Raw genomic sequence first — 27,775 nt, 5'->3', positions numbered from 1 at the left:
TTCATTTCCACTTGATGTGCTTCAGAACTCATACAGGTATTTAATGATCCAACAGAATGGTCCTGCATTGTTTAATTACTTACATGAAGGCTCAAGTCCATATGTAATCTCTTAATAAAAGGTGCTGCTGTGGAAATCTTGCTTTGGTTCTAACAATGAATAAACTCTTTAACAATGAAAATGTTTTGGTGGAATTGGAGGTTATTGACCATGGATCTTGATCACAGTTGCCAGTCAATGTTATTGTTTCTTGATAGATTCCTTGCTTCTTCTTCCTTCGTGGTATAGCCAATACAAGGAGAACAGGTAGAGTGCAAGACAGACCATCAAATCATAGTGGTAGAGTGTTACAGCAAAAAGAAGGAATAAGAAGAAATAAAATATTTTGAAAGCAGTATGTTTTAAACCTGGAGACTCACCAGGCAACTTAACTGCTTCACTTTTCTGGTTAGAAATACCTGCACAATAAGAAGTGGAGCTATCAAGCCAATTTAGTGTTTTCCCCTCATTTATTAAATGGTCAGATTGAGAGTCTGTTCCTCCATCTTCWTTGAGCCCTTCTGAAGATGCCACTACAGAGCTTTCATAATGGTAACTAGGCATAGTATTTGTGCCAGAAGGTGGCATTTTTGTTTCAGCTTTAGAACATAAACAGGAAATTGTATCAACATGGCTTTCTTCCCTATAGAGCTCTTCTGCTTTCTCACTGTATAGATGCTTCTGGGTGCTCAGGAGACTTTTAGATGCTTCTGAACATAAACCCTGCTGCAAATCTTCTTTCTTTCCTGTAGCAGAAGCCTTTACTGCTTCTCCTACAGGTAGAATATTGTCTGGTTGTGCTTTGGCACATTTTTCCCTGCTATTGCATACAGACTTCGTTTCTCCTTGCACTGTTTCATGTACGCATGCATTATAAATACCTAAAACTGATTCCTTTTCAAATTCAGTGTCATATAATACACCCACTGTGTTGAGTTGACAAAGAGCATAATGTGAACCATCATTTCTCCCTTCATGTGTATCAAACGCTGTTTCCTTTTCCTCTGTGGGCCTGTCACTTAGTGCAGTCTCTTGAGGTAGCTTAGCAATTACTGCTTTTTCACTGCCAGGCATTTTTTCTGGAGCACTTTCTGATGTTGTTTTAATTATATAAGCTGTACCTGCCTCTGCTTTCTCTGTAATACCCTGCTCAGAGACAGAAGACTTTTCACAACTCTCTGCCTCCTGGCAGGTAAACAGCTCCTTTGTGGAAGTCGTGCTCTGAGGTTCCATGCTCCCCCTCACTCCCCACCGACCCTCACTCCCCGTTTCTTGCCGCCTCTGCTCCACAGAGTTTGCTTCACTTTCCCTTCCAAATGGTCTTCCTTTATTTGTGTTTTCTGACTTCTCTGTGTCTTTTAATCTCCTGAATCCTCTGTGTTCCTGAGTGTCCTCAGGTCGTTTTTCATCCACCTTGGCAGCCCTGGGTGCCTGCTTGTTATTCTCCACTGGCATAGGTACTGGGTTCAGGGCTTTGGCATTATGTTTCCTGTAAGACTTGAAAGGCTTGGAATCTTCCTCACCAAYTGATGCCAGGTCTGCAACTTCAATGACTTTCTTCTCCTTTCCTACATCGGTGTTAGAACTCTTTTCTGACATTTCACCAACTCCATTTTTCGGCACATATTGGCTTTGTGTGGAATCTTTTGAGACACCAGCATGTGAAAAGGTGCTGGCGTATAAATCKCCTCTTAAATGTACCTGAACATTGCTTTCAACAATCTTGATTTTTCCTTCATTTTTGTCAGTATCTGACAACAATGAATCCAGAGTTTGGTGAGACATTTGTGTTGCCTGCTGCTCCGGAGCTGGATTAGCTTTGCCATCCAGCGTCCTTGCTATGCMTGCATTTAATTGCACAGATTCATCACGCTCTGGCAAAACGGATTCTGGTGTTCTTTCACAGGCTGCTTTTGAGGTACCAGCAGCATCCTCACTGATGAATAACCTCTCCATCATCTTACTTCCCGAGACACTATCTATTTCACCTTTTGAAATATCTGTGCGCCTCTCTCCTTGTTCGTTTGAGCCAGTAGCCTTAATGTTGATGGCATCATTCTGCTCTGTCACAGGAAAATATTTTGCTGATAAAAGGCTTTTACTGGTACCAGTATGTTCCAAAGACCGCTCATAGCTGTTTACTGAGCCATCAGTGACTTCCTTCCCTGGTAGCTGACTATTATAATCTCTTACAGAATACTTAACTTTATCTTTCAATTCTTCTCCTATTGCACGTGAAGGGTTTTCAGATGAGGACCTGATAGGCACAGGGCGCAAGTCATTGCTTCTTTCTATACAGGTTAGATTTTTCACCGATCTTTCAGTTTCACTTGGAAAATTAATTGGCTCTGTTGTGTATAAATTCCTTTCATCTCTGGAAGAGGTACCTCTAGCTCCTGTGAAGTGCTGATTTAACTGAAACAATAGAATAGAAAAGAATGATCAAAAAGTGCTTTGCAAAAATATGCCAAATGAAGGAGGCAGGATTTCCTTATGAAAAGTTTTGTTTTCAGTAACAAAGCTTTTACGGAAACATGTTCCAAACCATTTGCAAAATTTGCATTGCATGTATTTTTTAACATAGGTAATGAGCTTTATGGTGGTGCTTAAAGGAGAAGGAAATAAAATAGTGCTCAGAACCCTCTCTCTTTATTCATGAGTTCTGTAAGCTGCTACTGCATTTTAAACAATTTAAATCTGAAGAGAATATTCCCTTAATTTGTTCCCTATATATTTGATTCTAGATTTGTAGAGAGGAAACTGTGGGGTGAGAATGGATATTGGCACTTAAATGAGGACATTGATACAGTACATCAATGTCCAGTAATGGACAGTGTTGTCCAGTAAACAAAGACACATTTCACATGAACAAATACTGTAAGGATTATCTGTACTTCATTTCTCTCAGGGACCATTTTACAGGCTTCAAACCAGACTGTTTTTAGACAATCTGGTAACACATGAGCTGGAAATGAGATTAGGAAAGTAAAAGGCCAGAAACTAATCATTCCCCCTCCTAGCTCCCAAATATCATATTGTATTATTCAGCCATGCCTGCTTGTCATTGCACTCTCTTCTCACTTTAGCAGAGTCACACTGATAGCACTAGCTGATCAATTAGAGGCTAGCTTCTTGGGCACCCTTTTATACATCTGCACTTGCTGTAGATACCCCCATTACAGTGTCTCTTATTAATATGTTTTCTGCAAAGCCTCTGCAAACTATTAATAGTAAAACGTCACTCAAAGAAAAGTGAGGGAGCTAATGTCTCTGCAAATTCTGTTTTAATGACCCTCTGCCAACCAGTGCTCAAGTGTATTTGAGTTCTTCGGTGATGCCAACTGTCAGGATTTAACAGTGAGATGCCTGTGTTTTTTTCCCCTCCTCATAACTGACATTTGCATGATCTCAATAATTATATGCAAATCTTACGATTTCCCCTTCTTCTCACATAAGGCTCATGCTACTTGTCAACTGCACAGCTGTCTTGTGAGCCAATGCCTGTGTGTTTCAAAGATTTGGTTGTATTTCCATGTATTATAAGCCTTCATTGTTTAATTCATTAAAGAGCGCACAGTGCAAATTAACATCTAAATTATAGCTCCCCCTTCATTTATTGTACGAACAAGTCTGGCAATTGATAAACAAATGGTTATATTTGATCCCCTTTTTTTGTAAAAGGGTGGACTGAGAATAACAAGGGATTTTAGCGGTCCTCCTTTGCACGGTTCACCATAAAGAAAAAAAAAAAMCAACAAACATTGACTTTCAGGCAGTGAAAGGTTCCACAATAGGCGACAATTTTCAACTTTTTAAAATAAAAGACAAGAAAAATTTATATTCAAATTAGAGGAATTCTTTTTCTCTCTATCAATAAGAAAAAAAAGAACGGTTCCCAGCTTCCTCTCTTGTCTGATTCAGCATTCACATTTTCACAGGTGATAGCTATTATAATCTATGATTATGAATCTGTGCACCCAAATGATATGAGCTGAGAACAGACACTGGGAATAATAGATTGCTGTATGTGTCTCATTTATTGCCATTTTTTCTTTCATACTGAAAAATGCAAGGCAAACCACACACACACATGCAAGCACACAAATCCTAATAGATTGAATGTTCACTGAGTGTGAAATTCATTGTAAAAAATGTAATGTAAAATACTGATATAGAAAAACCTGCTAATATAAATACTTACATACTTATTCTGCTCATATAGCTATAATTTCAAAAATCTCATAAGTAAACAGTTCTACAAATATAAAAATTTTACAAATAGAAAACATATATTTAAAAGTATTCCCATCCTAGAGACAAGGAGAGGAAATTTTTTAGATGTTACTCTTCTAATTCCTTAGAACTGTCATTTAGAGCCTCTGGTAAAGAAGCAAAAGGAAGAAGTCATTAATTTAAGACCAGAAAAAGTTGATGCACTATACGGAAATCAAAGTACCTTCTTTTGTTGAATCAGTTAGAGATTCAGTGTAAGTAGAGACCAAGGCTTTACATTTGTAAATTAGTACATCAGTCAGCTCTGTTAAAAGGGRGCATTTCACCAGCTTTGAAGCGTAAATGGATTCAAATCATTTAATACTGTAGATATAATTGTATAACACTTACCAGCAACTCTAATTCTTTTTCATCATCTTTGTGATCACCCTGGATGTATTCTGCATTTTTCTCTTTTATATTTTCATTAGCTCGTTTGGTGTCTTTGTCTTCTGCTTGTGAATAAACAATCTCTGGGATGTTTGTACCTGAAGGGTTAACAAAAACATAGTTGAATAATTTCCATGAGGTTGGTTGTTACACTATTTTTAATTAACATGTGCAGTAAGGAAGAACTAATTAAACCGGGTGTTGTACCTGAAGTCCTTGAGTTATTCCATGTGCCATCATCAGACGTTGCCAATATTTCTTCTTTTCTGTTAAACAAAAAGAAATTTCCTGTGTTATTCTGCAGAAATTATTGTTCTAATTCCTCTTAGACTCAAGTATAAAGACTACTAGTTAATTACACACAATTTTGAATGCTGTTTGAAATTCCAAAAACAACAGCCACATAAAATGTAGCTTTTTTTGAGTGACCTAATATTAAAGCTTGGTCATAGGAAAGAATTGGCCAAGAAAATGAGAATGTGTTGGCCTTCAGATTACATTGCAAATCTGATGGGTTTTTCCAGGCTTTTTCTGAGAAAGAAGCACAAAGGTGATTAGATGGGTCAGTGACAGGAAAGCATAATTTTGGGGTCAGGCAAGAGTCTGGAAGGATATATGTGTTCGAGAGGAAAGAGCTCTCTCTTGCTTCTGTTTTTCAAATATTTGTATGTATACAGAGATGGCTGGAAAAAGGCATCTTTGTTACCTGAAATAAATCAAAAGATTCTCCCTGCATGTGTACAGTATAAATCCTGTTGCTAAGCTATGCCTGGCCAGCAGGAATGAATTCTGCTTCCCTGCAGCCAGTGCAAATTTTTCTGTTGATTTTCTGGCTGCGAAAACAAAGGCCAGGTTCAACACAAAAATCATCTACAGAGAGATGCTGTGTGCCTGCAGTTCACATCGATATCAATGCAAAGTCCTAGCAGTTCAAATTGTGTGCTTATAGGGATCTAACCTTTAGTGGAAAAGGGAAAAAATATTAAAAGATTGTCACTTATGTAAAATGTAAATTATTATATCATTCCTGATGACTTCTCTATGAGGAGCGATTTTTTTTCCCCGTAGGTTTTAATTTGTGTGATTTTCAACCAGCCGTCCACCTCTGTTACTGAAAATTACTTTCTAATTTTCAAATATTAATCTTTTCCCCTTCTATTTTCTCCTAGTGTCTTCCATTTGAATTAATATAACATTAACTCTGCCACCTAAATGCTTAATTCAGAAGGAGGATGCTAAATTTACACTCTGTTAAAAGAACGCAGACATCTCCTGTCACCAACTTTTTAAAAACCAGTCTTTATAGGGATTGCCAGACTAAAGCAGACAGCAGCTCTTGCCAGTCTAGCACCTGATCTCTGACACTGGCCACCATCAGATACTTCAGGGGAAKATGTAGAGTTCTTGTAGGAAAATACTTGGAGTAATTCGCACTGCCCTCTTAAATTTCCTCTTGCCCATTTTTTGTTAAAAGCTGTCCTTGAAGCACAAGATTTAATGCTCTCTCGGTGGTTCTTTTTCACCATTAATTGCAATAATGCTAAATATTCTTGCAATCCATATGAATGTCATGTCACTCTTGAATCCTGGTACGTGCATAACCTCCATGTGTTTCTCACTCTTCTGCTCACACTGAGTTGTACATTTCCCTGCCAGCAGTCACTATAATCTGCATTTCATTCTGAAAAGGTGGGCAGAACTACCTTTTCCAGTTGAATCTGTGGAGTTTTTTAAGGTAAATCATTAGTGCTTATTATTTATACAKAGGGATTTGGGGGAGGGTGGTTGGGGTTTTGTTTGTTTGTTGGGGATTTTTTTACTGTTCAAAGGCTTGAGTTAGCGTTGCATCTAGTTCCCAGTTTTCTTCTGCCCTTTTGCATCTTCTTCACTCACCTGCTTCCACAAATCTAGACTCTGTGTAGGTCAGGGTTTAACCCTGATACAGACGCATCAAAACATTTAAGTGCTATTAGGGTGCCTGCAAAAGCCCCAGATTAGGAGCCAAGAYATGTATAACATATGAACTGAATCATCACCCCAAAACAATGATCCCCAAATCACATGGGTCTGGCAGAAAAACTTCCACTGCTTTCCTGTGGGAAAAGAAAGAGCGTCTTAAAGTGTCTTTGAACATTTGTTTGAACATAGCTGACCACCTGCATCATTCAGCTGTATGGTGCAACACTTGGGAAGCAGGGATGGCACCATTTGCTGCCAGAAAGAACTCTTGTCTACTTCTTAAAGGAACCGAGTTTGACAGATTTTTTTCATTCAAGAAGCATTCCTAGAAGAAGGGGAGATGTTGATGACTATATCTAGCATAATATTTTACCGGTAGCTAGAGTTGRCATCCAGCCAATGTGGCATCTAAGTAAAAGTGCCATTTTCAGTTTCTATCACACCCTCATGTGATAAAAAACCCCACTGCACATCATTCATGCAAAAAATACTCAGATTACCAGATATGGAACATTTGGGGAAAAACTGGAGGGCAATTTGCCTGCTCCGAATGCAGCAGAATGTACAAGCAGGATCCTTGYTCTTTAGCTTAATTTTCATACCTTGGAGAAAGGACAAACTGGATTGTGCCGAATTTCCTGTGTTTCTTATGCTGTAAATATTTTTGGTTTAAATATTTGATTAACAAATTTTTAGTGTAGAAATATAGACATAGTGTTTGAATAAAACTGCTAAGGATGAGTACCTATTTTATAAAAGTTTAAATGTACAGGTATAACCATACTTCAAGCTGGATAATTACAGGTGTGTGCCAGGGTAGTGTCTCCTTATCTACCCTTATTCTTTTAAGCATCTGTGTTCAGGCAGTCCTGTATTTCTTCCCCTTATCAGTGATGAGAGATTAACACTTCTGAAAGGAGATTCATCCCCTCCAACATGGGCATGATGAGTAAGATGGGGTGACACTTCTTTCAAAGGACCTTTTCTGCCTCTGAAAGAGAGTGACCATGAAGGGAACCTAGAGCTTGAGCCATTGTTTAAAGCTGCATCAATCTCATCTTGTAACTATATATTCAAACTGGAATGTAGCTATGGATTTTTAGCGGCTGGGACTGTACTTTTGCTGTGATTATAGTTGAATTTTTCCTTAACTTTTGTTCTAATAGCAGCTGGAGCCCTGATCCACAAGTTTCTTTTCACAACAGCAACACAAGTAAAAATAGCAATGATAACACAAACTCACAGCAGGGATACACACTGCAGGGCTTGTAGCATAATTTCTTGTCTGCTGCACTGAATTTTATAAAGATTGCKGGTTTATAGCCCATTATTTTGCACACTGTCTTGCAAATACCTGAGTTCAGGGAATGTTAATGCAACAGTTATTTTACTTATTTTAATTTTGTATCAAAAATATCTGTCCTCATATCATTTTTCTCATGGGAAATCTAAAATTAGCTTTAATTGAGGATATTGATACTGCTACATACTAGTGTTTGAGGATCACAAGGAGCATAAAACAATAGTAATTTAAATCACTATTTCAATTTAACAAATGATATGGAGATRTTGAAGCTATGTGTGCATATAACTACAGAACAATCTTGAACATATATGTATACCCTAGGGACTGAAGTATTTCTCTAAAGCCAATAAAAATTAGCCCCTTCATCAAACAGGGGCAATTAGAAGGTATTTGTCTAGTTAGCAAGTTTTYTCTCCCTATTTCTCTGAAAAGGTTGTAGCACAGTATCAGAATTCCATAAGCAGATTTTAAAATTAGAATTAATTAAGCTTTTGTTTTAGAAATTAATTATTGCACTTTGTGAAGGATGGTCTAAATTTACCTACATTRTAAGAGACAGAAAATTTCTATTCTTTTTAAAGAGTTTACTTTTATTRTTAAGAGATACAGGTATTCTGACAGCAAGGCAAGCAAAAAAAAATCCATTAAGTCAGCTGATGAAATTCCATTCCATCATAAGTACYTGTAAATCTGCAAAAGCTCTGTTGCTTTTTCTCACTCAGCTGAACGAGGTGTACCTTCACAAAGTGCACCAGGAGCTAACAAACTTCTATCAGCTTAAAAACCCCAACAACCTATGTTCATATGATTCATTCTTGATGAAGTTATCATTCACTTGTACTAAATTATAAAAACAAATCAGGACTGAAAACAGCTTATCACTGTAATTTTGCATTAGAAMAAATATGAAGTTCAGGGAGGGGCTAGTTAGTAGGACTGAGAGAACTGAAAATGTGATAGACATTATGTGAAGGAGTTCAGAAGTCCTAAAATTAAGTGGAATTGGCATACCAGAGAGGAAATGGTAAAGTTGAACCCTAAAGATGTGAAGTGTGGATAGCAAACGTGTAAGTGACAMGAAAAAAAAAATTAGCCAATCAACAGTATTTCTTTGACTTCATGAAGGGTTGGAATAAACTAAGGCATGTCTAGGCTATCAAACTAGCCTTTTAAAGTTCAATAAGAATTATTTTTGAAGTGAGTTTTTGTCAAGATTAAGATAATCTCTATATAACCCCACAATCAAAAGACTTCTCATAAACTCTTCTACCACAGTGCTAGTTGAGGGGCATTTTTTCATAGGAACAGGTATCYTGCAGGGCAAAACTGATAGGAACAGCATTTTCCTCTGAAGGAAATTTAGAAAATGATGTTATTTCATCCAGTGTGGGAGCAGAACTTGTTTTTTGAATACACTCCAGTTAARAGAAGCAGATAATCTCCAATCCAAATCTGAGAGACACAATAGAGAAAAACACATATTGTTTTAAAACCTTTACTATTCAGATCTATCAAATTGGTCCTATACTGTAACAATATCAGAAGAGTAGAAAAAGTAGTAGCTTTGTTTAGGAAAATAGAAGAGAAATAGTGTCAAGACAACTATGGACCCAGATGTCTTCAAAAAATTTCACAATAGATTTAGATCAAAACTTAAATGAGAGAAGAAATACAGATAAACTGAAAATGGCATAAAAATGCCAGACTCACCTGATAATATCTGTCTTTGATAAGATTACTATATTTCCCTTGTCTAAAAATCAGTTATCTGGACTTCATTAAAGCATTTGTTGTGCAGCCACATGGGAAATTTATTAATTAAACAGGAGAAGAGGGAGATGAGTATAAGAGCTGGGCGGTGGGAGTGGGGCTCGGTGCCAAGCAGGGTCCCACGAGCTGGGCTGTGGAGCTGGCAGGAATCACTGGGGAATTGGAGAGGACAAGTCATGCAATCAGACTTACTCAGTCATGTTATTACAGACCAAAGCACAAGAAGTCAAAGTTAAATTAAATCCGTGGCAGAGAGGAAGTTGGGAGACACCATCAACACAAAGGAGGATTGAAAGAAATCRGTGGCCTGGAGGATCAGAATAATAGATAAGGGATGAAATTCAAAATTATAAMGTGACAGGTTATACATTTAGGGACTAGAAAGAGTTTTTGCCACAAAACTAGGCCTCAGAAGTTGAAAGAAACAGATGAACAAGAAAAATCTGAGGGGTTTTTTTTCTGCCAGAAACCATTTCCAAGCCACTGGTGTGAGTCGAGCTGGACAATGTGATATCAAGGCAAACCAATTTCAGCAGTAATGTCTCAGAGAAGGTATTCCCAGGTATGAAAGATTTCCAAGAAATGTTCACGTTGTGGCACCAGGCAYTGATAAGAACGCCTCTAGAACTTTTGTCTACAATCCCCAAGAAAGATTGATTCAAACTTGAACAGGTTCAGAAGACGACTAGAGGAAGACCAGAAGGATGAAAAACCTATTTTAACCAAGGAGACGGTTGAGTAGTTCTATTTTCAGCATGATGAAATCAAGTCTGAGAGTAGGAATAAATGCTTTCTGTTGGTATAGCAAAGGGGTAAATATTCAAAAGACAAAAAAAAGTAGCAAGACTGTTAATGCATTAATATAAAGAGTCCACAAAAACATTTGTTGTGAAAACTTAAAAGAAGATTTGTAAGCATTAGAAAAGTATATCCTGTGGTTTTTCAGTGCAAGTATCAGACACCAGAAACTGAGAAGGTCTCAGTATGGAAACATGAATATATTTTTGTGAGCAAGATTATGCAAGATATTTCCCAAGGGAWAAGACTTCGTGGTCCCATAGTGGCAATCCAGCCCTAGTTCCAATGCTCCTGTGCAGCTACATGCCCTGGGAGTTATGCTTTCAGGAGTGCACATTTTCACTATGGAATAGCAGGTGTTTTTGTCTGGCCTGAAATAAGTCTAGGACTACAGCCAGGAGCAACGAACTCCTTCATAATGGGTGGGGTTATCGTAGCTTGTCATGATTTTAATTCATACACCACTATTTGGCTAAAGCTGTGTCGTATGTTTGTATAACTCACAGTACTATTCACTTTATTCTGTGCTATATACACCTATGCTAGGTCTCACTATCTCACTATCATTTTTAGCACTAAAAATCACAAGATAATTATTTTTAAATATGGGGGAGGGAAAGCTAAAATTGTTAGATTACTGAGTATARAGAGATAAAAATGCACCTGAAAAACTCTGAAATTAATGCAACTTGATCAATTTTATACTATCTTGTATTTAMAGGAAAACGTGGGATTATATTATTTAGTCTGAAATTCAGAGAGGTATGATGGTGTTAAAGTATTCAAAGACTGTATTTCTCAAATATTTAGTTAAAATATGTAAGAAAGAAAAAAAATTTAAACATAGTTCTGTTTAAGAATTCAAATTATCTCAGGTTTTGTGGATTTTTCCATGCTTCTGATTTTCACAGTAGATTCAAAATCAAAACAAATCAAAATTCTACCCTGAAGGTGATGTATTGAACTTGAGATGGAGCTAAAATGTCCTCATGAAAGGAGCTGGYAAAACTGAAGTTGCTAACCAAATAGTACTTATATTCTAATTTCAGAATAGATTTCTAAGCCTCAGAGTAACCTCATACTGCAGCARTCTTCGATAATACTAGTGCTTTTGGATCTAGTGCCAAAAATAGCCAGCCTTGCTGAAGAATGATGCCACTGGGATGTAAACAACATGTGAAATCCTTGAAATAAAGTAGTTACATTTGCCAGCAGTGTTTTACTGAGAAGCAGAAGAGCAAAAAGTAAATTAGTGCAGATAAGCACTCATGTTTGAGATGTCACTGGAGCCAAACAGGCAATCCTGCACAGACCTGTAACCCCACGGAGCTGGGAAAGGGAATATGGGGAGGGAAGGGCAGGCAGCTCAGTTTGGTTATTTTTGTATCATTAGCAGCAGATGTAATTTCAGAAGGATGTACAGAAGGAAATATCTGCATTTAAATAAGCAGCAACAAAAATTATTTTAAAGTGTTTATGTACACATTGAAAGCAGAAAGCCTGTAAAAAGTTTTGAAGATTTGAGTGAGAAACTAGAGAAAGAGAAATGTGCATGTCTTCCAAATATAATTCTGAAATTCAGTAATGTTGTATGCCATACCATTCAAAATCCACAAACATCCAACATCCAACATACACTTTGTATGTGTAAAGTTCCAATCAGAGCTTTAAAGTTCTATTCCATTGTTGGTAAGTCTCAGAGGAGTAAGAATTCAAGATATTTTTTACCAACATAACCCCCATAACAGTTGGCTTGCTTTAAAATATTGCTCTATTTATGCTGGTCTTGAAATACCAGTTGAACAGGGGAGAAAATATTTCCAAACCCAATTCACACTGAGAGGAAAATGAAAGAAGGGAAAAAAACCTTGGTACTATATTAAAAAAAAAAAAAAAAANTCCTAAAAACATAAGTTTCATTCTGCTTTGGGAGCTACCAAGAATCCTGATGTGGACCTTCAAAGTGCAGACTTTGACTTCTCTTTTGATCGAACCTCCACAGTTAATTTTATTCTATCTCACTAACTGAATGTGTGAACTAAATATTTAATGAGTAAAGACAAGCTCATTTCTTGCATCCATATTGCTCAATCCAAAATTCAATAGGAAAAAATCTCCCTATTGATTTAAATTGATGTCTGTGTTCTCAGAATTTGAAGTTATGGTGTTATAATACAACCACTCCACAGTTTATTACCACATGCAATGAGTTTGTAGCCTCTACCCTGGTGCTGCCAGGGAATTCACAGCTGAGCTCAGGAGGAGGAGGTACAGCTTGAAGCCACCTTTGWGCCTCCTGGGGCCTTGTCTTGCTGTGGCTCAGTACCACCCAGGGTCCATAACATGGCGTGGAGATGACAAGGAGCCTGAGGATTACCTGTCTGTGCACTGGCATGAGAGGGCAAATACATGATTTCTTCTCTGGAGATTTTCTGATGTGGGAGACTGCCTGCTGGAGCTGTGTCCAAGAGCCTCACAACAGATCAATGCTTGACCTCTTACTTCAGGACACCCGAAAAGTGAGAGGCCACAAAATGTCTGCAGCAGAGACATGTGGAGTGAGACACCTGTACGTGCCACTATCTGTGTGTCATGGAGAGAAACAACAATGTTCTACTACCCAAGAGCAGACCAGCACTGTACACACAGGCTCCAGCAGCCAGCAGTGGAGAACACTGGAACAAACCAGGCTGGTGGGCAGCAGGATCTGCCCTCATCCAGAGTTTTACCTGCAAGTTGTATCTGCCCGGGCTTTGAGCTCCCTGTGGCTAGAGAAAAGAAAGAGCCTTGATAAAGATAAGGAGCAAAATCATTGTTATTGCCAGAGCTGGTGCTTATTTCTTATTTGTTTACCTGCATATTTTGTCTAAATGAAGGCAGAATATTATTTTTATGAACGGTATGCTCTCATTTGGAATTGACACTAATGAATGCAAGGCCCTTTCCCCCTCTTGTTTGTACCATCAAATTAATTAGCTCTATTGTGACATCAGTATTTTTCTCAAGTAGTTCAAGGCTCGAGCGTTTTCCTTTCTTTTTCTAAAGGGCATTTTCGGTGCCCTTTATCTACCATAAGAATCATGCATCACTTGTATTTTTCACAACTAATGCTGTTTATTATAAAATCTGATTGTGATGTGAAGATTGTTATACTGTGTGGCAAATTGCCCAAACAATTACTGTAAATGCATGAGCCATAAACTGTACTGCCAAGGACACTGGTAGGTTAGCTCTTATAAAAGAAACAATTAGAGTCTGAGGTGAAAATAATAGAGATGAGATGACAGTTATTGAAAAGGCAGAACATCCAGTTTAATGTTGTAAATATAGGTTTGTAGATTACACTGATGGTTTTAAAGTGTTCATGACTTATTGAATGGAATAGAATATTCCATACTTTAGAATGGGGCCATAATTATTATTCCCTTTTAATTGTGATGTCTGATGCATTTGTGAGCAGTTGTTGAGAGCATCTTCACTTTATACTGATTCTATTTCTAAATTATCATCCTGCTTCAAGGGTTGGAGGTTTTTTATTATTTTACTTTTTTCGCATTTTGTTGTTCAGGGTCTGTTCTGAACAAAGTATTTTCTCTTGAGGAACTTGGAGTGCTTAGAGGGTTACAGCAATAATTATTTCAGTTTCAGCCTACACACTTCACTGCTTTAAATCATCATTAGAAGTTTCATCCCTCAGCAACTCCTGCTGAGACAGTCTTAAACTCCTAGAAACAATTAGATAAGAATAGCTAATCTTTATAATAACCTGTATATAAATGTATTGATAAGAATTTGCCAAAAATTAAGGGAATACAATTTTTCTTAGAAATCATATAAATACAGACAAAGGTTATTTATGATTGCTAAAGAATTTCAATAATGCAAACCAGATTTGGAGCATGTGAAGATTACGGTGTATTAAAATAAAAAGATATGCTACAAGAGGATGTGTTGGAGTGGACTGTGGTATATATATAAAAGATGCAAGAAAATTGGAATTATTGTGGAGAATATTAAATAGTCCTCTGTGTTTTTGAGACAAGACACAGGGATAAAAGACAATGAAATAAAATTCTAATATTAGACCCTAGGGAGAGCACTAAACAACTGGACACTGAATTACGGCTATCCAAGAAGGCAGAGGTGCTGAGCACATAAAATCAGAACTGGAAAGGGTCTTCCCAGGGTTTGGASGAGAGAATAAAGTGAGCAGAAGAGCAAAGGTGGCAACCAGCAAAGGGCAGTCAGTGCAGGCAGCCTGTGTGAGCTCTGAACTACCAAACCCATTAATCGGGGGAGGCTGGAAAAAGCTGTAAAGTGGCTTTGAAAGCAAGTTTCAAGGAAAGTAAGTTCTCCTCTATAACGCTTCTCACAGAAATGCTCTAGGTCGTTTTCAGGCTTTTACCTAGTCTTAAAATAGGCTGATCTTAATGTTAGTTAGGGGTGTCAGAGCTGTGTTGGAATTTCAGGGCGCTGCACTGAAGTTCAGGGAGGTGCAGGGGAGCTGAGCTGGGCAGGTGGCAGAGCTGTGGGGGTSGGCTGCGGCTGCATCCTCAGGCTGCAATAAGTGCCTCTTTGCAAAACCTGGGAACTGGTCCTTAGGCACAGGAGAAACCAACAGCTGCACTGATTAGAGACAGACCAAGCCTGAACAGAGCAGAGAACTGCTGTCCATGCTGACAGCAAATCAAAAACAGAAGACAACTGAGGCTCAGCCAGCACCATTCCTCATTTATGGGCACCTAATGCACACTCCTGAATCCGGACTTGTCAGGTGGCTTTATCYGAAACTATGACCAATTCCTACCTTAAAAGCATTTTGGCTTAAAATGATCCCTGCTTGTGGAGATATCATGTTATACATGCCTGAACGATATTGTTATTGTATGTGTGATGGTATCATGGTCTTCTGTTTACATGTTTAATTCTTTTTCARGAGATATTTAAAAATATAAGCACAACAGAAAAATAAATTAAACAACACAGAAAGAAGTAATTTATGTTGTTATATTCAAAACTGATTGAGACCACAAAGGAAAAGATTCAGAAGCAAAAACTGCAGAAAAAATCAACATCTATAAATGAAGAGCTGTGCAAACACTAAGTAGAAATAACTGAATAATATTTTAAAATACTGCCACTACAACTGATCCTATTAAAATGAAACTATATGTAAAATAGGAGCCCTTATTGCAAATCTAGGCAAGATTGTTTTTCTTATATGACCTTCAACTGATGGCAGTGTTAGAGAAGGCTCAATCTAGTTCTTAGTAAATAGGTGTCACCAAACAAACGGGACTGACACTAATTAGCTTCCTTGTTGATAGTCAGGAAGCAGAGGACAGAGGCAGGGGACGGCATGGTGCACTCATTATTGGAACAGTAGATGAGGACATTTTCTGGCTGGCACGGCAAAGGAGGCTGGCACTGCCGCTGCCGTTCCAAAACTACTCTGGGAGTAGAGGACTACATTTTCAGCAGTCAGGCAAGCAAMCTTCACAAGCACTTTGAATGAAAACAGAGCCACAAAGAACCTCTACTTAAATGTTTGAAATTTGAGGAAGACAATGTTAACTCATGGTATTTCTCCACCTTGAGGAAACACCCGTAGTTTTTGTCTTCTCACCTAAGAAAAGGGGCTGTCAGCAGAAGAGGAGAGAAGGTAGGACTGAAAAAGGACAGTAAAGGACTGTCAGTAACTTCTGCACAAGGAAAAATTAGAAAAGAAGTTTGGAGAGTGAAGTTGAAAAGGATGCTCAGAATAAGTGATATATGGTATGATGATTAATAGTATCAAGGGGGACAATTGATCAAGAGAGCAGCTGTAAGGGAATTTAAGCATATTTTCTGCTAAGATAATTCCCAGTAGGATTCAGACAATGTTTGTAATAAACCTATTTTTATTAAGATTATTGGATTGGTGTTATCCAGGGGATTATATTTTCCAATTACTAATATTTTCATTTTTCAGTCTTAGTTTATGATTGAAGCAGGGACATGGGTGGCACAGAACAAAATGCATTGGCCTGACTTGGGATGAGAATAATCATTGCCTCAAAGCAAACAAAGTCCCAAGAAATTAGTCTTTATTTTCYAGCTCATTAAAAAAGACCTTGAGTTTTAATAGCAAAACATTCATACATTTTTTTTCAATATAGATGTATATCTGTCCTTTTGAAGATTTTAGTGCCATACAGTCTGAACCRGGATCACAACAACAATTTGGTGCCAGGCTCAAACTTTTAATATAGCATTGTCTATCCCCAAATCTCATGACTAAAGATATGAAGACTGCAGAGACCCCATCGCATAATGTCAGTTATACCTCAAATTAAGCTACAGCAATTTTAAACAGGAACACTGACGCTTTTTTCCAGATCCTTTCATAGCTCTGTCATGATTGTTGTTCTTTATTGTGATATTCGTGYAGCCACATTGAAGAAAAGCCAGTCCAGAAGCTCTGTCACACAGCTGTTTTATATTCTGATTGGTCAGAAAATTCACTGAATTCTTTTCCATAATGGGCTAAGTATTTCATAAACAGATAAACTCTTTCAAAAATATTCTCGAGRTCAGTGTTAGAAAGTCAACTGAGAGATCCATTGAGAATTAGCAGTGCAGGACCTTACTATTGGGACATCTATCTCCAGGGCAAAGCTGTTGAAAAAGACGCAAAAATGAATCAGGAGTCAAGTTTCCTGAGGCCTAGGCTTGCCTCATGTCAGAGGATATGMTTCTTAGGCTGGTATTTTGTGTGGAAGGAGCATGAACAAATATCCAAATGATGCTGTAGAAAGGAACTAGGAGTAGTGTCCCTTTTTTCTTCTCTTGCTTCTTTCTCCCACTTTTTTATAATATTGGAGGAGAGAAACTCTCCAGTTGTGTCTGTTTTGGATAAATCTGAGAGGAGAAAGAACTTAACATATGTGTCATCTGGTCTTCTTCTGGATTTCACATGGGAAAAATAGAGAAGGAGCAGTCTCCTGGTGTGTCAGAAGAGAGTGTTTTCCTAGAGGCTGCCTGCAGTTTGCTGAGTTTGGTATACACGAAGGTGGTAAGTGCCTTAGACTGTAGACAGACAGATGGCAATCAGGTGAGACTAAGACACAGATACCACTCCTGGGGAGGAGAATTGAAAGTGATCATGAAAAAATAGCCTTAGGCAGCTGTTCTTGAGAGAGGGCAACTATGATCTAAATCTTGGAAAGCAATTGTACATTCAATAAGTATCACAACAGGATGAAAATCCCCGGTGTTATCATGGCAAGAGACTTCTAGAACCATTTTTTTGTTTTTCACATGGTTACTAGCACACAGCAAGAAGGCAGCTGTGTGATAGATATCAATTCAATACTTCTATCAAGAAGACATGGAAAAAAACTTAGGAGACACTGTTTCAGATTTGCTAGGGTAGCTGCAGAGACTGGCAAACTCCCCAAACCCGTAACATGGAGTGTTTCAGGCTAGCATATCTTATGTTTATCATCCAGCATCCGTAAATGTTATTACATCCACAACAGTTTTGTGCATCAAAACAAAATGTAAATGACAATCCACTTGGTGCACTTAAGTGCACGGTAAGAAAAACTTGCCAGCTTTCCGTAGTTCACATTCAATTGCGTAGCTCAGGGCCCTTTAGGACTACAATTAGCAAACAGCAGCAATAAATCTTCAGGTTCAGYGTTAGAGTATCAGCTGGTTTCACGAATCAGGAGGAGAGTGGAAAGACACTCAGAAAACCAAGCCCTCTATTATGCTTTGGCATATCAACTAATACTTTCTTGTGCATGTCACTGAAGGTCTAGGGATCAAATAGCCACTTCTAAATTTTCCCATGGTGTTTTAAAGGTCTCACCCCTTCCTTTGCCCTAGGGCAGGGCCTCCATTTAATTTTCAAAGTATTTGTTTGGACCACCATATTTTTTCCCACCTTTTGTAGCTGAGAAGATAACAAATATTTTATCTTAAAAATACCATGGGCATTTGGTTCTCWGGATCTACACGGCAGCTGAATCCATTACTTCAATTTCAGAGCTGTGGTGCTGAGACTGGATCACAGTTTAAAGTTCATATTCAGAATAAACAGCTCAAATGACACTGGTAGTCAATGCAATAATTAAATATGACTCCAGTGCTCTCAGCTAATGTTGCACTAACTTTATCATCTTTTCAAGACTAACATTTAGCCAAGTCAAGGTGAATGTAATGGAATGATTAATTTTCAGCTGAGCATTTATGAATTGTAGTACCTGAATGGTGGACAGGAGAGAGTATTGAAACGGTCATTTACAGCCTGGTTCAATTGGCAAAACAGATCTCTTCCTRAACAAAAGATTCATTGAACATACAGCAGTTCATTTAGCAATGTATTTCTATTTTTCCAAAGGTCCTTAACCAACTATCTGAAAGAGCATCTGATCCTGCAAATATTGACATTCAAGGATCGTTTTACAAATGAAGGATCCTACAAAGTTCAGTGAGATTCTCAATGCTCGTTAAATTATTCATTGTGCCTATTGCAGGATCAAGCCAGCTGCTGAATTAAAAAGTTTTAAGAGTCAGTCATAATAGTGTTACAGTGTTGGCATATTTAAGGAAGCTGATGAAATTGTAGCAACTGAAGAAAGAATTCTACAAATGTAAAGCAAAGCAATACATGCATAATACAAGTACTTATCATATASTGAGAAATGACACCCAGATTACAAAGCACTGGTTTAATATGATTTCATGCAAACAACTGAAAAGCTTTATAGCAACCAATATTTCCCATACATTAGAACACAAATATYTCTTCTGTAGTATTGGTGAGAGCAGCTTCTAAGGTAGATCCTGGAAATGAATGAGAAATCACTGATACTAATAAATTCCAGAGTAAATACTATGCTAGGATTGCCAGTACAGCAACATGTTGTTCCCTTAAATTATAAAAGCCTTCTTTAATATTTCTCATGCAATAAATGGACAGCACAAGGGTAGCACAGTTCACAATCACCAAAAGCAAAAATGTGGCAGGTTTTCAGCTTTCAGGTACTCTCCAGTTAGGGGACCACAAGTACAGGAAGAACATGTCTTATTTGTCTGTGCATGCCATTCTCATCCACATCTTTCACCTGTTTCTATTATAGCATTCAAATACTTAAGCCATTAATCTAAACATATATCTTAGGATCTTTAACAAGTTTCATATTTCAAATAGTAAACATGCCCAGATTTTGAAATATTATGATTAAACAGAGAGAAAAAAAGAACACTGAGTGTAGTTTCTGGCCAAGTAGAAGTGTTCTCTGTAGAATATTTTTCAAGTGGTTTATCTTAGCTTATTTTAAATTACTTTGGAGAGTAAGTCTGCAGCAATCTCTTCAAAGGACAACTCAAGTTGCTATTAAGAAGCATTCCTAATATTCAAACTCAGTTCCACAGCTTGCTTTTATCCCACTTGTTTGAATAATATATTTTGGAGGACCTTAAATAATTATCCTGTATCTCTGACAATCACGGTCATCAAGTACCTGGAAAAGTCTTGTTTTGGTGTCAGTCTTATCTAATTCTACAACTGAGAAAGACTGGCAATGACCAGGAGGCAAGAAAAAGTCTGGGAATACTAAGTCAGATTGAACACAGAGAGAGGAGTTTCCTCTTAGCTGGCTGCCTGTGAATGGATAGCTTCTCTAGCAGCTGCTCTCCTGGTAAAAACAGTGACTACAGTCACTTCCTATTAATAGCAATAAACTTTAGTAAAATCCCATATCTGTATGCTGATCAAGATGTAACTGCCAGAAACAACCTTGAGATTAAATAGAGGAATACAAAGAAAATCTGTGTTTTAACATTTTATGCTCTTCTTTTCTCTTCCTGATTGTGGTGACACACAATCAAAAGAACAAGGATTCAAAGGGAACATAATTTAAATGCCATATTTTAAATGGACCAGCTGGAAATGACACAGCTGTTCCTCATAGCAAAGTGCATGAGAGACTACTTCCAAATATATTTTTCTCTTTTTTTTTATCACATCATCAGCTTGTGGGAAAGGCCAAGAGGAGCTGAAGCAAAACTGGGCAGGGCAACCTAAGTACTGGCCTGCCATCTGCCTGGGAAGACTGACTGAGCACCGTGCACTTCTGCCAAACTGGGTCTTCAGCAACTTCCTTCCTTTACATCCCATCAAAAATGAGATAACCAGCAGCTGAAGAAGGAAAAGCACTCATGCACAGAAGAAATTTTTCCCTTGCAATTGCTTAGAGACTATTCAGTATTTATGCAGTTAAACCTGGTGGTCCACAGACATGGGGTTTTTTTTTTTCTCATTGTGCATTGTACACAGAGCAGCTTTTGTAAGAGCCATTTCCCTATTCTGTGCTGTATTTTAAAGTGGCATCCTGGAGGGAAGTGAATTGATGCACTACTTCCCAAAAAAGGCATAGTATAGCAATTTAAAAAAAAATTGCATAGAACCAACATCAGCTGGATCACAGTGACACACTTAGGGTGGATCAGTTCAGAGTGATGTATTTGTGGGCTCAAAGAGCTACAAGGGGGATAACTCTACCAGTTATGACAAAAATGGTAGCTTTCCCCTTCCTTGTCAGAGRACAGGAGTACAAACACACACTACCCTCTTGTAAACAATTCTCATGCTTATCAGTCATTTTCCTTGTGCTGTTGTTTTTGTTCTTGACAGGTGGCAAAGCAGAGCCGAGCACAGAAATGGGATCCAGCATCACCAGTGACAGGGGATATGGCTTCCAAAACTTTATCACTGCACCTTGCAGAATGATCTGCAGGAGACTGCCTCACACAACACCCAACCAGCTCCTGTCTAATAAATCAGTGCAGGAACCTGATGTCCACAACAGAATCATGTGCTCCAAATCTGAGGACCGGGAAAACTTCACATTCAAATTCATTATCCATATCCCAAAAGTATAAGTATCAAAGAAAAGAAAAAAGAGTGGAGCTCATACAAGTAATTTACATTTTTCTTTTATATATATATATATATATATATATGCATGTATGTCTATAAATATGTGTGTGTTTATGTGTATGTATATATTTATGAAAATATGATAGAAATAAGGCCTGTTTATTGGCAGAAGCTTTTTCATTTCCAGTGACAGTCTTAAAATGTATGAGTTAGATGTTCTCCCGAAGTATGACTTTGTATAAGTTAAAAAAACACTTTCAGATAGGTCAAAGCATAAATTAATTAATTTAAACATTATTTTCCCAAACTGTATTTTGTTCCCCTGCATCATTTGAAGACTTTTGGAAACAACAAAAATTGTTAAACTTTATGAGGAAATTATTTCAGGTTGTTAAAATACAGATAGAATTAAATAATTTATGAAAGTTCAAGAGAATACTCTTTGTTCATACCTAGTCATGGGAGCAAAAGCAAATGAAACATGAAATGAAGAGGCAGACTTTTAAGTCATCTGGTTCAAAATATCCAATATACGGTTTTCAGCATTAATTACTTGATGCAGCTTTGCTTTTTACCATATTTTTTTTTCCCAGGGGCAACTTTTGAGGGCTAAGACAATTTTTAAATTTATTTCTTAATAATGGTGTGAGAAATCAGTCTATTGTCCTTATTCATTCAACTTTGTCCTAGATCATGTTAAGAGTAACTTAATACAGCCATATTATTGTGTTTCCCCTGTAAGTTCCTCTGAACATGCATATTATTCCTTTCACCTAACTAACACAACTAATCCTTGCTAATGACATTTAATTAGCCACACAAGCATGCCCTAGAATGGATCAGATTCTTTGCTTTAAAAACATGACTCTTTCATGTCTTATTTTTTAACTGCAGAGGTAAATGGCACATTTTAAGAGAAAGTATAAATATCTCAGAGCCAAGAGTTAAAAAAAAATATAAATGTTATTAGAGGTTTCTGAATTCGCAACAGAGGCCTAAATGAGTGTCCTTTTAAATTATCCTTCTATTCAGATTGCTATAAAGAAATATTAAATTTTAGATGTCCAACTCATGGGTACGGATAGCAATATTCCTTACCCATCACTTTGTTGCGATAATAATAGATAAAATTGCTTTTACTTCTATCTATTTGCAACAAGGCAACAAGATAGGTATGGGTGAGGCCCCCAATCCCATCTTTGCTAAATGATCTATGAACACTCAGCATAGCACATATAAATGCTGCAGAGCTTATCATCAGTACAAAAAGTAAGAGAAAAAAGAGACAGGCTGGTRGAGGAAAGTTGGGAAAGAGGCAGCACTGCCAACATGACATGAAGGAGTAACAGCACTTCATCAGCCTCACTTTGCCAATTTCAGGGGGYTTGTTTGTCTTGCACTTTTTTCCAGATATCAAAGCAAAGAAGTTTTAATGAGGGTCTGAAGGAGAATAATGAGGTTCTTTTGCAAATGTCTGCAGGGTGTTCCTCCTCACTCAAAGGGGCAACATGTACAAAGACACTTTGAAAAACAAGAGAGCAATGCAAGTTGGCACCTTAGCTCTTTTGAAGCAAAAGGCCCTGATGCTGACCTCATTTACACTGGTGAGGRTCATGCCTCTTGTGAAGTCAATGAAGTCCTTATAGCAGAAAATTAGTCCTGGATTGCAATCTGCCAGAACTGTCTTTCAGAAGCCTGTTGACCACTGAAACCATATTGCAAAGATACTTTCAGCTCATTTTTGCATTTTCTGTGAAGTGTCATTCTTCTGGCAGTACAATCTTCTGSCACTAAAGAGGGTCTGGAAAGTGCATGCTTGTTAGCTGCTTGACAGAAGTGGTTAGCAGATCCTAATGTAGACAAAAATCTGACCACTTTGGTTTAAATATTGTAAACATGCTTGTATATATGTGTCTATATGAACAAATATACACATAAATGTATACATACATACATACAAATATATGTATAAACAYATGCACACATATGCACTCCTCTTCAGTCTCACATCGAGGGAGAAAACTTTGCAGTCTGATTAGAGACAAAATAATTTTACATTGAGAAGAAAATATGTTATCTCCTTTCCCATTTTTAACAGACTTACACATATATCATTTAATATATCCATGTAAAAGTGCATCCCCCAAAAGGAAGGCTTCTACAACTTCTGCTAGCACTACGCATGTCATGGGAAGCTTCAGGGAATTAAACACTTAGGAGTCATTTGTCCTTAGATGCCCAATGGTATGTAAATTTCCAGGTTATTCCTGAAACCATCTGGAAGCTCAAGGCTCGCTAACTTGAGACTCAGCTCTCCGTGTCCATCATCTGTTCCTGGTGTTCTACCTGAACTCAGGCAGGAGTCACACTGCCTGCACATGCCTGTGGTGTTTGATATCACAGTCCTCCTGCAGGGTATCTCAGGCTATCTTACTTACCCAGAATGGGTCATGTGACACTTCTTGAAGGACAGAAATCATGTATAAATTCAGATGCAAAGTCAGGAACTGACCACATGACATGTAAAAGCATCATTCCCTCCGTGCTGACGTTCTGGGATGTTCCCTCATGGAAGCACCATCGTGAGGGCTCCAGAGTTGGCCCAAAGGACATTTGTCAGATCAGCTTTGTGGACTGGCTACGAACCAGGCCTTGGGCTAGCCTTGGGGCAGCTCCTACCCTGCGGCGTTGATACAGGCACTAAGACATATTTTGCACCTCTCCTCACAGGGCTAATGTGCGATTAGAGCTGGAAGAAGCTCCCAGCACAGCAAATCTGGTTTTGGGAACAAAGATTCTGCACAGAGAATGCCCTGGCTGTCTCCCTCTTCCTTAAGCTCCCACCACTGCTCTTCCCCCTTTGCTACCAGTTCAGTCCAGTGGAAGAGCACCAGTGAAATCAAACAGCACTGCCTTATTTGGAAAGAGTACAGGAAATAAAACCTCAACATAAATTCAAAAACACAACATTAATTTACTTCTGGCATCCAAGTATTGCAAAGGACATTACAGGCAAAATAGATTTAGTTCTGCAGAAGTCAGCTGATTTGCAGCAAATTTGGGAGAAAAAACCCTGAGAATTAGATTTTTGCATGCAATGTTGTTTTGCTAACAGAAAGAAGATAAAGAGTAGAAAGCAAAAGTTACTATTCCTAGGTGAATCTCTTTATATGTGATTAAAGTATGTTAACCACTGCCGGTTTAAAATACACACTTTACAAATATATGTCTATATTTAATCAGAACAGTATATAGAAGATAAATTCTATATATTTTTTCTTTARTATATTACCAATTCTGTCTTATAAAACATGATTCATTTCATCATTTATGAAACAGAAGCCACAACCAGTGTCAGGGAAAATGAATTATAGCCCTGATACGGAACTTGCAGAATAGCCTGACCACTTGCAGAAAAGTTTGTGCCAGCTATTGTAACTGCTGTATTCTTCCCTAAGTTATCCACTTCTGCCTCATGAACCACCAGTGCCATTTCTGATTTAATGATTGCATGTAGAGAAAGAACCATGAAATAAATAATGTGAAAACACAGCTGTTGTTTTGCTTTTAAATTTTTGTTGACTTAGAAAGGAAGTGGATACAAAGTATTTTAACTATTCAGCTACCTTAGTCTGTAGATCCCACTAATGTCAGCTCAATTTATGCTCTACAGAGATCAAAATTGGTACACAGCCAAAGAGAGCTCATAGACCCTCACACTATTTTTCAAATGAATGACATACATAAAACTATGATCCCAATTAATCTGTCTGCAGAAAACCACTAGCTGATATATACAAGCACTTTACTGAAAACAAGTCTTGGTCTAGTTTTTTATTTAGAAAAAAAAAAAAGTAAAATAGAAGGAAATAACATGGACAGTCTTGACTTCAGTAAGCATCTATAGAAAGTCAGAATTAGCCAGCTATAGTCTACCAAAAATTAAGGTAAAACCTCACCTGCTTTGTGTTGTCTTTAAGCAGCCTTTAAGACACCTATCTGTAACCTCCTTCTGGGGTTTATTATCCACCTTGGGCACAGTTTCTTTCTTGTGACAAATCAACGTGTAATTTTTGTCATCATTGTTTGCCCAGAAGATACCAACTGATGTCTCATAGCGTATACAGAACTCCACTTTAACTCCATCTTTCTGGTAAGGAGGCACCAGAGAAATCTTAAAGCAAAACTGATCCGTTTCGCTGCCACAAGAATTAGGCATGAACTCTGCAAGRATGTCGTAATAACTGAGCCAGTTATTCAATGTCATTCGAACGTAGACCTGTTTTTGAAAGGATACATTGAGGACTCGTACAATGCCGTTCATACAGGTAACGCCAGGCAGAAGCAGGACTGACTCCAGCGCTACTTTCTGCTCTCTCACTTTCTGTAAAAGTTCCTCTTGAGATGCAGGTAGTGTAAACTGCTGGGAGAAAAAGTACTCTTCCTGAGGGAAAACTTCATCTTCTACATCATCTTCTTGTCCCATGTTAGGAAATTCCCAGATATCGAATTCTTTAACCGACACAAGATCAAATCCAAATGCATCAGCAAATGAAACTTTTCTTGAGATGCTGGTGGGAGTTTCTGCCTCTTCTTCCTCTGAAACTGAAGAATTCCGCCTTCGGGGACGTGGAGAGTAACGAAGTTTAATGTCAACATTAACATCTTCGTCCTCTGAAGTGGAATCATTTACAATGGGGATTTGTAATAAGTTAGCCCTGTTAACATGACTAGGTCCTTCAAAAGACTCCATTGGGCTCTCCGATATAAACTGAAAGAGAACTGTACAACTAGTGGCARCTGATATTTGAGATACTACGATTTAAAACAAGGATTAATGTTACAGTTGACATTGYGAAAGGGAGTCAGCTCTATTAATAGATGCCATGGTGTGCGAGCTATGTTGGCCTTTCTCCATCTGACAGTATTAGGTGTTACAATTTCAACGATACATTTCAAATATTATATTTCTTATTTTTATGTGGCTTCATGTGCTAAGAAGAAGAACAGCATTTAAAATCTGAATTCTTTGTATAGTTAAATTGCAAGAGCTATTTAAAGATGATCAACTTATATTACACTAAAAACTCATCATATTGCACTAATGAGGAGATACTAATCTCTGATTGAGATGTATACTTCATCAGGTAAATAGTTTCTATATTGTAAAATATTCCTATATRTATTTTCAAGACCATTTTTGCAATGTTTTCAGATACAAAATGCAATGTGACTTTTTGCCTTGGCTTTATACCATAGTGACTCAATGAGTCGGACACTAGGATTATGCCAGCTTTTTCTAGCTAGGATTGGCCTTCACAACTTCATTGAACCAGGAATACAATCAAACACTGAGGTGAGTACACTGGAAATGAGCTTGTAAGGTACCATTGTAAATGTGGCTGAGTTCACCACTAATTGGATTATGAAATCATCTCATGCTGGATTATATTTAGCATCATCTGGCCAAATTGAGAGAAAAGCAACTGAGAGAATTAACTTAGGCATCTGACTCTAAAACACAAACCTGTACCTCACAGCTACAAACAGAAGGAAGAAAGACACTATACTTTTTAAAGGTTGTTCAACCTTCCAAACAAAATGAAAAGGTAGCTTCTTAATCAACTTACTCAGTTAACATTTGACTTKCACTTTCATGGCGTTCCACACATGGAAAGTCCCAGTCTTTATAGAACAAAGATCTTGAACTCAAAACTCACCTTTTCCTATCACATCATTTAATGTCTCCTATTTCCATTGCATCTTCCCTTACCCTACCTCAAAAGGTAAATCTACACTGTAATCTAATAGCACAGTACAAGTTAAGAGACACTGAAATTAACCACGCCAGAGACTGATAACATTAACATAATCATCACAGATTACAGCACAGGTTAGTAACCTCTTTCTTCATTCAGGACACTTTGAATCCTTCCCCCTGTTGTTACAGTCTCACTGGTAACTTCAAAGCTCACCTGAGAATGTCTATTGCCAGACAATAAGGTAAACTGCATCTTGCCACAAATCATCTTTTCTGATGAAGCATCCTCCCACACCAGGAGAACATCTCCAGGTTTTGCCAGTGTTCCACCGTAGCCCTTCAATAGCCATCCCACCTGCTATGGTAAAAACATTCCTAATTCCCCAATCATACTTTGAGACAATAACATATGAGAAGAGATATCAAAAGTAGCTTTCTACCATAAACTACACAGCTCTTACACTCTAAGGATGTTACTGACTTTGAGCTAGTGCTTTACAATGCTGTATTTTTTAACAGTAAAAACATTCAAGAATTGTTTAAATACAGA

At 37.7% G+C, this 27,775-nt stretch overlaps 1 protein-coding gene across 1 annotated transcript; it reads right to left on the bottom strand.

Moving 5' to 3' along the window:
* Positions 1-240: 240 nt before the first annotated feature.
* Positions 241-26,217, bottom strand: PPP1R3A (protein phosphatase 1 regulatory subunit 3A). The gene is made up of 4 exons (XM_057390464.1): positions 25,424-26,217; positions 4,909-4,967; positions 4,663-4,799; positions 241-2,454 (listed from the first exon to the last, which is right to left on the bottom strand). The coding sequence occupies exons 1-4, from the start codon at positions 26,215-26,217 to the stop codon at positions 241-243; spliced, it is 3,204 nt and encodes a 1,067-aa protein (XP_057246447.1).
* Between the last annotated feature and the right edge of the window lie 1,558 nt (positions 26,218-27,775).

This window comes from Malurus melanocephalus, unplaced genomic scaffold (genome assembly GCF_030028575.1).
Source record: "Malurus melanocephalus ecotype Western Australia unplaced genomic scaffold, MMel_1.1 scaffold_27, whole genome shotgun sequence".
In the NCBI taxonomy this organism is placed as follows: domain Eukaryota; kingdom Metazoa; phylum Chordata; class Aves; order Passeriformes; family Maluridae; genus Malurus; species Malurus melanocephalus.
Note: the sequence above shows the minus strand (reverse complement) of the source record. Positions and strands in the feature narration are given on the sequence as shown.